We start from the raw sequence: 13,991 nt of genomic DNA, 5'->3' as shown, positions 1-13,991 counted from the left end.
GGACATTCGTGCATGGCCTGTTCCATCACTGTCCATTCCAGGGTCTAGTTTTTATTCTCAGGTTAACATGTCCCAGAGGTGGCGGAAGGTGGATGTTGATTGTCACGCAGTTAGCCTGGCATATTCTGAAGGTAATTCCTTGTAGTGAATCTCTCACAGAAATATGATTTAGGCTGTCAATACTGAAAGTACCTGACTTCTGGATACATTATATACATAACTTAAACTGCACAATAGGCTTTGTGGGTTCTGAAGATACCTTCTTCTTCTTTCTTTCTTTCTTTCTTTCTTTCTTTCTTTCTCCTCTTCCTACTCCATTACTCTGCGAAGAGTCGTTAGGCCCTGCACATAAGAATCCACCAGATCTGTTGGTCGTGTGTTGAAGTTTAGGTTTTTGGAAATGGTTCACCATCCATTCTGCAATATTGTCAGTCCTTGTTTTTTTCTTCCCCGCCGTCTCACTCCCTCAGCAGATCCTTGGAAGAATGTTTCAGCAAGGCCATTGAATCTTGTTATATAGTCATACCAATGTAGCTTTGTTTTCTTAACTAATATCAGGAGACCTTTAAATGGTCAAATGTGCTGCTTGGTGGTTTGGCACACTTGTTCAGTGGTGATATGAGTGTCTGGTGCTTTTTTTTTTTTTTTTTTTCTCTCGTCATTTATTCATTTATAGTCTGTTTATCTAAGATGATGATGATAGACTGAATCTGGTGTCTAGTAGTGTTCAAAAACACCTCATTTCCATGGCTTGGATTCTTTCCAAATCCAGCATGAATGTCCACATCTTGCATGCATACAGAAGATAACAATCTGCACTGTAATCTTTGTGAATTTTGAAGATACATTTTTGTATTATTAGCCTGTGTATTCTTAAGGTACCTAACTGCACCTTAAGCCTTGTGGATTCTGAAAGTACCACAATCTTCATGAAGACTGCTGGAGAGCTCTGTGTTACATGACTTCTAGAGGTGCGTCACATGATCTGTGATCTCAAAGTTGATTAGCTCTCCAAAATTGTAACAGAGGCAACTGAGAGAGGCAGAATGTGCAAAACAGCAGGCTTCTTTTTTTGACTTTAGCTTCATATTTTGTTGTTTTTATTGTATGTACAATGCCACTTCATTGTAGAGTTTGGTTGTAGCAATGGAGGCTATCAGCTGAAGAAATGGAGGACAAAACATGTTTGCTGCTTTTGCCTAAAAACAGAAAACTATTAGAGAAGAGATTGCTGTAGTTAGCGTGGTGAGTTTGTCATTTTGTGCACTTGTCAGTGTATTGAAGTGTGTGTTTCTCTGAGTGTGTTCACTATTGATAAAAATTACAGATAACAATAAGTCATGAATGGTACATTTTTTAAAAAGCTAATTGGTTTGATTTTGATGTCAGTGCTCAAGTCTGGAAAGTCTGTAAAAATATGCTGGGAGGACATGTTCCTTATGAAAAGTTTTGATAGATTTGTATTCAAACATAATTTATATTTTGAAGTTTTGATATTTTAACTTTATATTCAAGACAGTCAAATCAAAACCAGCTTGGTTACATGTGATTGTTAGTACTCTTTTTGACCTGAGTATTTTCTGGAAATGGGAAATAGTTTGGATTTGTAGGGATTTTTTTTGGTTTTTTTTCCCAATGAATTTTTGTTTAGAAGAGAATTGATTGGTAAATTATGTATGGGGAAAATGTGTTTGGCATGAGTGTGTATATATACAACTTGCTAGAACACCCACAGTAGTAAGTGAGTAGAGAACAGCCGCCATGGTTTGACTGCAGTGTTCACCCAGTTAGAGTGCATATTGTTATGCTGACTCAGCTTACACAGTGGATACTTCCACACAGTTTGCCCACAGTCCATTGTCCTCTAGGCTGCTGTCATCCCGATCAGTAGCCTTTTACTGAATGTTGTTGAGGACCTACAAAATACAGGGCTCAGCATGTTAATTTGGGTCACTGGCATTTATTACCTGACCTGAAGGATAGTGGAGTGTGAAGAGGAGGAGGAATTAATACTCACTGTGTCGATGAGTGGAATGAAAGATGAATTGTGGGGTGGGGTGTAGGGAGGGTGTGTTACTTGTGTGTGTATCTGAAGGTCCATGGTGGTTGTGTCGCAGATAGTGATCAGTTGGGAGGGTGGATAGGGTGTGGGGGTAAGCATGATAAAAACTACAAGGCCTTGGCATTATCTTACATTATATGCAATGAAACCTTTCATTAGGTCCTTTTGAAAGACAGTCCTCATTTGGGGCTTTTTGAAATTGAGATCAATACCCATACGTGTGTGTGTGTGTGTGTGTGTCACAGTGTGTGTGTGTGGTTTGATTGTGCACAGTTTACTTCAGTTAGTTTATCTGTTAATGTAAAGTTCTTTCAATATGGAGTCTCAAGACAGTGCTTGGAAGGGAGGGAATGGGAGTCAGGAATTTGGAGGGAGGAAGATTTAGAGACAGGAAGGGGAGGGAGACACACATTCTCTAAGGGGAAACAGATGGAACTGAATCTTTAAAAAAAAAAAAAAAAAAATTTAAGATTAAAAAAAAAAAAGAAGAAGCTGCAGTAGCCTTTGGTTGTATTTTTGTTGTTGTTGTTATTGTTTTTGTTGTTTTTAGGTGAGATAGTTCTGGCATCAGAATATTTCTGTTGACTATGTGTGGGGAAATGGGAATGACACTCTGAAATAATTATTAGTGCTGGGAGGTTAATTGCATGTAGTCAGAAAAAGCCTGTGGCTTGATGACAGCTGAGGAGTACCAACACTCTGTGATTAGTCTGGATGAAGACTGGTTTTTGCTGTGATGTCACCACCCTTGTTGGTTTGTATCACAGGGTCTAGGCCAATACTCAGACTTAAAACTGAAGTCGTGTTTGAGGGACAACAGGTGCACAATTTGCTATTATGAGGTATTTATCAAATTTATTTACTTATTTAATATTTTGTTGTTGGGTTGTAGTTGGGGTTTTTGTCTTTTATTATTTTGTGTGTTCATGAAAAAAAAAAATGTACCGGTTTTGTCCATTTCTTTTTGTTTTCTTTTCTTTTTTTCTTCCTTGCTTGTCCAGCTCACATATATTTTTCTGGGAAGTCTGGAATATCTTTCATCTATTTCTGGACGTGATGATAACTGGGCACTCTGACTTCGTTCTTTATTTCTGCACATAAGATGTATTGCCTGACTGGCAATTTTTACATTCTATATGCCTCTTTTGATGTGCAATTTGTGCATTGCATATTGTTTGTTTTCAGGTTATTCTTTTTAATCCAAAAATTTATGAAATGGTTAACATCAGAGGGATGCCCTAGGGACTATGTGCATGAATGTGACTATACTTCAGACTTCATTATTTCCGTATAAAAAAAAAAGGGGGGGGAAAGTTTCATTGCAAACATGTAAAAACACCAAATACAAGCACGAAGACGTGCCCGCATGTGCCCTTCCCCCATTCACCTGTGTGCTCACCTGTGCGCAAACATACAGTGCGTTCGCTGGTGGACACGCATGCACACACATGTATTTGTGATTTCCCCCTCCCACCCCACCCCCATCCCCACATTCTTGAGCACAATGCTGTCACACCAAGTTACTGCATGTCTTGTGCTTTGTTTTCTTTTCCAGTTTTTCCTTTTCAGATTCTATGGGATCAGTATTGAAGGTGTTTTAAATCCTGATATGACCCAGTTGTGCCAGCTGTGCTATTAACAGAAAAAATGATAATGCATGTATGTATGTATGGAATAAGAAAATGACTTTATAATATGGGGTGTTATTTCTGTTATGTATTCTATTATGGTACTGTGTTTTGAAAGCTGTTGAATTGTATTAATATTTATATTATGTGTGTAATGGTGTGCACATAGAAAAAATGTAAGTGTAATACAGAAAATGAAAGTATTGGTGCAAGAATTAAAATGCAAGTTCCTGTTAGAACTAATGACCTAATTGTTTGTTGCAGAGTGATGTGAGGACAGAGAACAGAAACACCCATGATGCCAAGAACTGGACTGCTGCTGCACTATCTTGAACTGTACACCCTGCACCATAATGCTCTTGGTTCAGCACACCCAATTGTGACTGCTGTGGTGTTCAGCCTGCAGAGATGACAAGCAGTGTGCAAAAATATGGAACTGACTTTATGACTTCCTCCAAAATGTGGTGTAGTACACAAAAAGTTATACCAGAGGTGTAGAATCATACAAAGAAAATGTCTACGTCAAATGATCAGTGATTTTATTTTTTGTGTGTATGTATGTGTGTGTTGATTCAGCCAAGCTTCATTATTCTGTAAAATGTATGAACCGATGTACCAGGGCTACAGCAGCTCTCGGTCTTCTGGACGCCTGCCGCCGATTCATGCTATTGGTAAAACCAAGACAGTAGATGAGGATGAGCCTCCTGATGTGCCCCTGCATGTGTATGGGTTTGAAGCGGATGGCGATCACTCCTTTTCATCAGTGGAGAGCGTGTTCGATGCCTGCGATGCTGAGGACGTGTGCAAGTTGTTGCGCAAAGCCTTCCACATGCTGGGGCCTGGTCGCCACGCCTGCAAGAGAAACCCAGACCATGGGGGCAGTCACTTTGTGCACTGCCGACGTGGCATCCAGCTGGGAGGGTACTACAGCCAGCTGCGGAGGCTGCTTGAGGAGCGAGCGTGGATGGAGCTGCTGCGAGATTGTGTCTACCGTGTGCGCTCGGCCCAGATGTTCTTGGAGGAACTGCAGGGGCTTTTGAATGCAGAATACAGGACAGCATATGCTATTCGCCATGGTTGTGTGCTGGAAGCCCCTGTCAGTAAACTGTACTGCTTGAATGCCCTTTGTGAGGACCTTCGGGTCCACGTCGGGGCATGGAACTCTATAAAGCAGCGGGTCAACACCAGTCGCTGGCTGAGACCTCTCCTAGGCTTTCTTTGTAGGGATTTGATGGCTGTGCAAAGGACCTTTGCCTCAATATGTGATCATGCAATTTTTGTGATGGACCGCTTAGTACAAGTGGGATTTGAAGTCTTAGCGCACTGTGATATGGGCAGCTTGACCCCTGACATCTTGTGGAATATAACTCGTGGTTTGGAGGACTTCAATAATATTGTGTCTATGTACCGCATGCACTCCTTGGTAGAAGGGTTGCACAATGCCCAAAGAAACCCAGACTGCCATTCCCATTCCTGCCTTTACCTACACCCCGCAGCAGCTGTGGCCAACCCACCAGGTCGCCTGAGTGAAGGCATTAAGAGCATTCCCTTCCAGAAGGTGCTGGGTATCCTGGCCAATGAACGTTCGCGCTATGCGGCCCAGCTCACCCACCAGTTCCTCTTTGCCAATGATGCCTTCCTGTCCATCCTCACCCACACCCCCCAGCACCCTCCCTTTCTCTGGGAGGACGTGGGTTCTACAATCAGCAGCATCCACCTCCAGTCCCAAGGAGTCTCCAGAGACAGTTCCTCTGATCACTCAGACATGCGTGGGAGCCATACCAGTCTGAATGGGACCTTGTTACACATTGGCAGCCTCCGGGTGCCAGACCTGTCCTCCTTGCCTTCCCCTCTTGTAGAGTTCTCCCAAAAGGAGCAGCAGTTTGCGGACAATTTTCTGCAGATCGTGTGCACGTCTACCTCCCTCCTGCGAAAGAATGACACTGGCGCTGCACACAGGACAAAGTCCAAACACAAAGCTGACTTCAAAGCCCCCCCGATGAGCCCCGTGGTTGGGAGGCACCCCAAAGTGCAGGGGGACACCCCAGTCCTCTCGCGCTCTGACTCCCGGCGCAAGACAGTGTCATGGGGAGACAACGCTGACTCTTCCATCCGCTCTCAGGTTGTGGCCATGTACATGAACGTGCTGTGGCAGCACTTTGGCCGCAACCTGGACCTGTTTCTGGATGAGCCGGCCTGGGCGGGCAAGGTGGGGCTGCTGCAGTCAGGCATTGGAACCGTGTTCACTTTCAGTGACTCCATCATCGCCACCATCCGACACATGATTGAGGTCATCTGCATGAAAGGTACGTCCTTCGCAACACGGTTGTGCTTTTTTGTCTTTGGTGCAGTTTCAGTTTCAGTTTCAGTAGCTCAAGGAGGCGTCACTGCGTTCGGACAAATCTATATACGCTACACCACATCTGCCAAGCAGATGCCTGACCAGCAGCGTAACCCAACGCGCTTAGTCAGGCCTTTGGTGTAGAAAGGTGGAACTGATAGGTTGACTGGGAAGGTGTGGAGGATGGTACTGTTTATTTATGTGTAAGTTTGCAGTGTTAAGACTTTTAGAATAAGTTTTTTGAAGAAAAGCAAATGAGAAGAATAGAGGAAGAACAAGAGGGGATTGCTCTGATCAGCATCGCATGCATGCATGCATCAGTGTCTTGTCAAGATAATCTTCTCTCTGTCTCTCTCTCTGTGTCTTGTCTCTGTCTGCTGATGGATCAGCAATGACCACCATGCATCCTGGATCAGGTCCAGTTGAAAGTCAGGCATACTTTTTGAAATGATCATTGAAGTATCTGTACTTACTGTGTTTACTTGTGTGTCCATTTGTAGACATATCGTGTGTGTACTTCTTTTCTTTATTTTTCTTTTGATGTCTTTCCCTTTGCCTGATAGACAGATCTGAAAAATGTTGAAATTTAAGTTCATAAGGTAATAGGAGCACACTTTGATAATATCAATATTGAGACATTTTTGTTAAAAACAAAACGTCTATCCTTGGGGTAATTACTGGTATGTATACTAATGAGCATATCTATATATATATATATATATATATATATGTGTGTGTGTGTGTGTGTGTGTGCATGTGTGTACGCATACACATTATGTATGTTTGTATCATGAAGAAGAGAACATACATGTATTTGCATGCCTGCGCGTGTGCATGTGTATGCTTGTAAGCCCACACATGCGTGTGTACGGTGACCTTTCTTGTATATCTGTTAGACTTTATACTTACAGCATATTATAAAGACAGTTGGCATGGTTGTGTGTGTGACACCTGTTCCAGACATGTTCCCTGCTGGCAGTGTGTCTCCGTTGCTGGGGGTGGTGGTTCGTCTCCACGCTCTGTCAGCCTTCTCTGCCTGGGACACTTGTAAGTCCTTTCCTTCTGTCTTGGGCTGGGTAATGTGTGTGTATGTTTCTGTTTGTGTGTGAAGAGTATTATTGTGTGTGTGTACATGTTAGTATCAAGTGTGTACGCATGTAATGTGAACATGTTATGCTCATGATTAAGCTTGCTTTCATGCACTTGCTTACCTGCATGTATGATTTGTGAATAATAGTAGTGGATCAAAATGACTATTTTCCTGGAATAATTTTAGATGCGATGATCTTGAAAATGGTGCAGTTTCAGTTTCAAGGATGCATCAAGCAGGTAGACTGACCTGTGTACACTACATCACAGTTCATTATTTTCAAATAAAAATAAAAGATAAGAAACGTAAGAGCACTTGTCCATTTTTCTCCTTTAAAAATCTGCAAAATTCATGTAAAAAAAATTTTTATAGAAAAATCTGCTCTGGCAGTAAAACATACACACTTGGAGACAGGAATTGGAATTGGAATTTATTCATTAAAGCCAAAGCCCCATATGAAGGGTATGAACATCACATGTATTGTTTCTAGCAAGGAAGAAAATAGTATTTTTAAAGCCAGGATATAAACATGAAAACATAAGTGCCGAACTGGACACAACATAAGCAGTGATTGTCGATATTACACAATATAACAGTAATACTACATCACTGGTCAACTTGGAGACAGGAAAAAGCCAGAAAGAAAAAGGGTGGTGCTGCACTGTGGCAGTGTATGCCCTCCCCATGAAGAGAAGTCCAACTTTCAAACAGAGGAATATGTTGTGACAAAAAATAATGTAACTTAGTTCAAACTTCAGTGCAATACAATCAGTACAGTACAACAACATGTAATACAATCATGAAATGCTGGTATTACGCATGACAAAGACATTTAATTGCTGACTCCAAAAAGACTTTTCCATCTTTGTTCCGCCCCACACACAGATATATGCATGCATGCCCACACACAGTCTGACTTGTGTGAGCCTACATCCAAGCAATACATCAGTAATGCATGACTTGATGTACTGTGGAATCCAGTTAACGCCAGTATGGATAACACTGTTTTACATTAGGAAAATATTTGCATTTTCAACTGACATTCCTCAGAATTTCTTAGCTTGTTCTTTACACAGACACTGGTTACAACACAAGCAACCCAGAAGCTTGTGTCAGTAAGACTTCCATTGTGTAGTGCATAAGCGTGGTTGCTGTATGAATGTCGTGTTTCAGACTTGAGTGGGGCAACTAGCAGTCAGCTGCAGGACAAGTGCTACCCGTGCCTGGTGGGGGAGGGGCGGTACAGCACGCGCTCTGCCCAGCTGATGAGGGAGGCTTACCTGCCCCTGCTCTCCCTGCTGCAGGAGGTCTGTCGCAACATGCCCCACGCCCACAATGGTAAGGCTTTCTGCACAGTGGCTTATTTTTTTGGGGGGAAAGGCGTTTGGTAAGGCTCAGATGTTTGGCTCTTTTGGGGTAGGCTTTTTGGAAAGGGATCAGGGCTGTAGCTTTTTTTTTTTTTTTTTTTTTTTTTTTTTTTTTTTTTTTTTTGTTAAGTATGTGGATTTTTCAATAAGGCTGGGGAATTTGGGCGGAAGGCTAGGGATTTTTGGTAAGGCTGTAGCTCTTTTGGAAAGGCCCAGGGTTGTGTTGCTTTTGGCAAGGCTCAGGTATATGCATGGACCGCAAGCAAAGGGAACTAACTTCAATTTACGGTTGTTTCGTCCCCATGTCTTTCGCCCCCAACCAGTTCGCTCCGGAGCTTGCCAGTTCGCCCCCATGCCACAGGTTGTTTCACCCCATTCACAGTCGTTTCGCCTCCAACCACTTTATGAAATATAAACGTTTTATTGTATATGGTTTTCTTTGAAGTTGTGGAAGGCCAGTGGTAGTAATAATGATAACCAAAACAAGGGATGGCTAGGAACACAGAAAACAGGAACAGGTGGCGAAATACAAATATGAATATTGTTTGGCCAAGATTCATACAACTATACAACATAATTCTAGAGTCAATGAAACAAGAGGCATGGAGAAATGGATCAGATGATCAACAAGACTAGACACTGACAGTAAAGTAATTATTTGTGATGTCGCAAAAGGAGGTTTATGAGATCATATTGGGTAAGGATGGATCAAAATGGAAGGGCTGTAAGAAGCTTGTGAAAGTTGTATCCAAAGTTTCGGAAAAGGTAGACAAAAAAAATGCTGTAAAATAAATAAGGACAACAGCACAAACCGATAAACCTGTGTGTATGTATATGTATGTAAATAAAAACAGAAGGTGCATTCTGTTTTTGTCTTTATTGGTGGAACAGAGCGCTGCAATCCTCAGTGAAATAAAACAGTCAGCTATGGGTGAAAAGATGGCAGTGGGGTGAACTGGTTGGGGGCGAACTGACAGTGGGGTGAAACGACCAGATACCCTTACTTCAGCAGTATTTCCTGCATTATCAAAACATGTCAATTTGAAGGAAAAACCGGTCAATTTCAGTGTATTTCTAATTTCTACTGCATCAAAATTGCAGGGAAACCTGCAAAGGCTTTAAAGTCCCCGGTGTTGACTGGGTTAAAACGTGTCTCTTTAAAATTGATGAAGTGATGTCTCAAAACTTGTGATCCCTCTTAAAACCTGACATATCTGAAAAGGCAGACAACAGACTAAGACAAAGGGGCCCTATCGGGGCTGTATGATGTGCTGAATTCAAACTGTTTCAAACTCTTTGTGCTTTCCTGGATTCATTTACAAGTCATGAGTGTGTGCAAATTTCGAACAAAAACAGTGGATACTTTGATCATCTCACTGGATGTTAGATTCAGAAGGGAGGAAGTTTTGTCTCCAACTAACTCATTATATGACTGATCAGTAAAGAAAATTTCAGTTCATAACTTCTAATCACTGTTTTGGGGTACTTTCTTTACCAACTCATGCAGACAGTCTGTGGGGAAAGTCAGGGGAGCGAACTGGCAGTACTGAGTTAAAACATGTGATGTCTCTTGAAATGTGATGTTTTTTAAAACTGGTGAGACCTCTTGTGACATCTCTTAAAACTGACATCTCTTAAAGATTGTGACTTTTTAATTTTTTTTAGCAAATAAGTCAGGACTTGAGATTCTGTATGTGTTAGCTTACACCAACTATGCTGTGCTTGTTACATGTGCTGATGACGTCCTTGTGGTCTCTGTGCTGCCAGACACGGGTGACCTGATGCCGCAGTGTGACCTTGACCTGAGCCTGGTGTGCGGGGTGTCCAGCCGCCTGCTGTCAGTGTGCCAGCTGTCCCACGCCTGGTGCAGCACCAAGCTGACACACACCCTGTCCGCCTGGAACACCAAGGTCTACCTCTTCATCGCCAACACAGACCTCAGGGTAAATGTCTACAGACATGTGCACACATGCCCTTGTACATATACACGCACGCATGCAGATACACACGCACGTGGGAGCACACACACACACACACACACACACACACACACAATGTACAATGAGGCTGCCTCACCACTCCCTCCCACTGGACAAAAAAAGCCTGTGGGAAAAAAACCAAAAAAACCTCAGTCATTGACCAAGGATGTACCTACCACTGAGGGACACTGATCAGGAAAATTATTGTTAACCCTTACATCGTCAGCTATGTTCAAGCTGCTAACAGCTGTTAGCCAGCTAAGTAAGCTGCACAGTACAGCTGAAAACCGGCTGTGCAGCAGAGCTGTCTGTGTCACTCGTCAGTTAGCTGCTATGTGGTACAACGAACTCTTTTCCTCTGTCACTGTCAGCAGCAAAATGATTTTCCGCCAACTGACTTTTGATTAGACTTGCAGCTTGCTGTCCCATATATCATGGTCTAAAGCGACAGTTGGTTGAACGTGTTGAAGCACTCCAAACTGCACGAAAGTTGGTTCAACGATGAGAACGATGTTTCCCATACATTAGGCAGGAAGTGATGGCTAAGTTTGGTGTTATTTATTGAAGAGTAGCACAAGTTTGTTAACTTTAATGCTCAAGTCACCAATCGGCGCCAGCAGCATTCTCCGTACTAGTCGCCTTGCAGCAACTGTGGTGTTTTCCCTGCATGTTGCCAAGTGGCAACCAAAGGGTTGATATAATTATTATTGAAAGATTTCTGGGATTCCCTCTCCCCCCACCACCACCCCTATCCCCTCCCAAAAAAACCGTTCTATTTCTTGTCATTTATAACATCACATACTAAAAAGCAAGAAAAATGTTTTCATTTCACTTGATGATAATACCCAGTGTCTGTCTTTTGCTGATGATGGTCCACAAGGAAAAATAAGTCCTGCAGGCTTTTAATAATAAATGCTAATTCTAGCAGATTTGAAGACCATTGTATTTCATTCTCATCACTTGGTCCTTCAGTCTCATCACTTGGTTGCTGAATTATGATGATGTTTGTTTTGTATCATATCACTTTTTGTCGCAACAGATTTCTCTGTGAAATTCTCCCTGGGGAGAGCATGTTGTCACAGTGCAGTGACACTCTTTTTCTTCTTTTTTCTGTGTGCAAGTGTATTTGTTTTCACAGAGTGGATTTATCTGCAGAATTTTGCCAGGGAGACAATCCTTATGTTGCCGTGTGTTCTTTTACATGCGCTGATTGAAGACCACCAAGGTCCAGTGGAAGGTGGAGAAAATACTGTTGAGTGTGGAATTTGATAATGTACGCTCAGGTTATCTGGCTTCCTATGTGGACACATGTTACCACTTTGCCACTATTCATGAGTGATGATGATGATGTTTCCTCCCTCAGGACTCAAGAGTGATGATGATGTTTCCTCCCTCAGGACTCACAAGTGGTGGTGATGATGTTTCCTCCCTCAGAACTCACTAGTGATGGTGATGTTTCCTCCAACAGGACTCACGAGTGATGATGTTTTCTCCCTCAGGACTCACGAGTGGTGGTGATGTTTCCTCCAACAGGACTCACGAGTGGTGGTGATGATGTTTCCTTCCTCAGGACTCACGAGTTGTGGTGATGATGTTTCCTCCCTCGGGACTCACGAGTGGTGGTGATGATGTTTCCTCCAACAGGACTCACGAGTGGTGGTGATGATGTTTCCTCCCTCAGGACTCACGAGTGGTGGTGATGATGTTTCCTCCAACAGGACTCACGAGTTGTGGTGATGATGTTTCCTCCCTCAGGACTCACGAGTTGTGGTGATGATGTTTCCTTCCTCAGGACTCACGAGTTGTGGTGATGATGTTTCCTCCCTCGGGACTCACGAGTTGTGGTGATGATGTTTCCTCCCTCAGGACTCACGAGTTGTGGTGATGATGTTTCCTCCCTCAGGACTTACGAGTGGTGGTGATGATGTTTCCTCCCTCAAGACTTGCCAGAGATGGTGACATTTCTTCCCTCAGACTCACGAGTGGTGATGATGTTTCCACCCCCAGGACTCACCAGTGGTGATGATGATGTTTTTTCCCTCAGATCCTGAAGGACTACAGCCAGAGGGCATGCCACCTGCTGGAGGGACTGACAGCCAGCTTTCCCCAGGCCCCATCCTCCCTGCTGGACCAGTTCTCCATAGCTCAGGTCACTGACACCTGTCGACAGACCAACACCCTCACCACACAACTACAGGTCAGACAACAGAAAACAGTGGAAGAGGGTTGTGGGGGAGAAGGGTGGTGTGGAAGAGCTCTTTACTCATGATGGGGGGTGTGGAGGTGGGGGTTGAGGAGGATGGGGGCAGGGGGGCACGGGAGAAAAAGACCACTTGAGGAATTGAAAGCTTGAAACCTGTCGGACTGATTTCCTTATGATTTCCTTGGTGGTGTCCTTTTGAGATGAGGCTAGAATGGACATAATAACACACACACACACACACACACACACACACACACATGCACACAAAAGATGTAGTTGACTTGTTTACCAATATTCCATCAGCCACTGAAAAGATTTTGAATGATTATTCATTGCTTAGAACGTTTTAGGAAATTTTAAACTCCAGTCCAGTTGGTATCCTCCTTTGATGTATTCTAATTAATGTCGCTATTTATATTTACATTTTTGTAAGTTAATACTTGTTGATATGCATACATATATTCTCCTTCCAATGACACCTCATTCATTACACACCACAATCTCTTTAACCTTTAATATCTTATAATGTACTTTTCCTCTACTACAAAAGATGAACACTTCCTTACACTAATATTCACATGCATTCCCTTTCCTTTATCCACTTCTTTTCTCCTTTCCGTCTAATAACCCTTGTAGTGAATAGACATTAAACTGAAGAAAACACACACACACACACACACACACACACACACACACACACACACACACATGTGCATGCATTCACTGCCTGAAATATAAGGTTATCACCTTGATAGTGTCCGTTTGGAACAAGATAATTGATTTGGTAAATAATACATATATGTACATTTAGACACACTGTCTCATGCACACAAACACACTTTTGCACATGCTTGCGACCCCACCCCCACCCATTCAATATTCAGTTTATTCAATTTATTTCCTGTTGGGAAGAAAAGACAATTTAAGTAAATTCATAAAACTTGGACAAGGTGTGTAACATTAAGTTATATCCAGAACGTACTTGCCAATATGTTGAAGTTCAAGATTTTGCAAATCATTATTGTGTGTGTGTGAGAGTGTATGTTTTGCTTGCATTGGTGACATTGTTTGAATCATTATTGTGTGTGTGTGAGAGTGTATGTTTTGCTTGCATTGGTGACATTGTTTGAATCATTATTGTGTGTGTGTGAGAGTGTGTATGTTTTGCTTGCATTGGTGACATTGTTTGACTGAAATTGTGATTCAATGAATATGTATTGTTCTTGTATCCTCCACACCCCAAAAGGGGTAAGGATTAAATTTCCTTGAATCTTTTGTAACAAAAATGCAATGATGGCATTTAGTGCTAGCGTGTGGCTAA

General features: G+C 42.5%; 1 protein-coding gene across 4 annotated transcripts in view; it reads left to right on the top strand.

The window, feature by feature from the left end:
* The window catches only part of LOC143279511 (uncharacterized), a 136,517-nt gene that overhangs the window by 116,765 nt on the left and 5,761 nt on the right, over nucleotides 1–13,991 (top strand). For all 4 annotated transcript variants that reach the window (XM_076583562.1, XM_076583563.1, XM_076583564.1 and 1 more), the window contains 5 exons: nucleotides 3,955–5,996; nucleotides 6,992–7,078; nucleotides 8,295–8,459; nucleotides 10,256–10,431; nucleotides 12,512–12,664. In XM_076583562.1, the coding sequence (XP_076439677.1) occupies nucleotides 4,289–5,996; nucleotides 6,992–7,078; nucleotides 8,295–8,459; nucleotides 10,256–10,431; nucleotides 12,512–12,664 (2,289 nt within the window). In that variant the 5' untranslated portion in view covers nucleotides 3,955–4,288. The remainder of the gene's footprint in view (nucleotides 1–3,954; nucleotides 5,997–6,991; nucleotides 7,079–8,294; nucleotides 8,460–10,255; nucleotides 10,432–12,511; nucleotides 12,665–13,991) is intronic.

The sequence above is a fragment of the Babylonia areolata genome, chromosome 2, assembly GCF_041734735.1.
Source record: "Babylonia areolata isolate BAREFJ2019XMU chromosome 2, ASM4173473v1, whole genome shotgun sequence".
NCBI classification, from domain to species: domain Eukaryota; kingdom Metazoa; phylum Mollusca; class Gastropoda; order Neogastropoda; family Buccinidae; genus Babylonia; species Babylonia areolata.
This window is presented reverse-complemented; position numbering and strand designations above follow the sequence as displayed.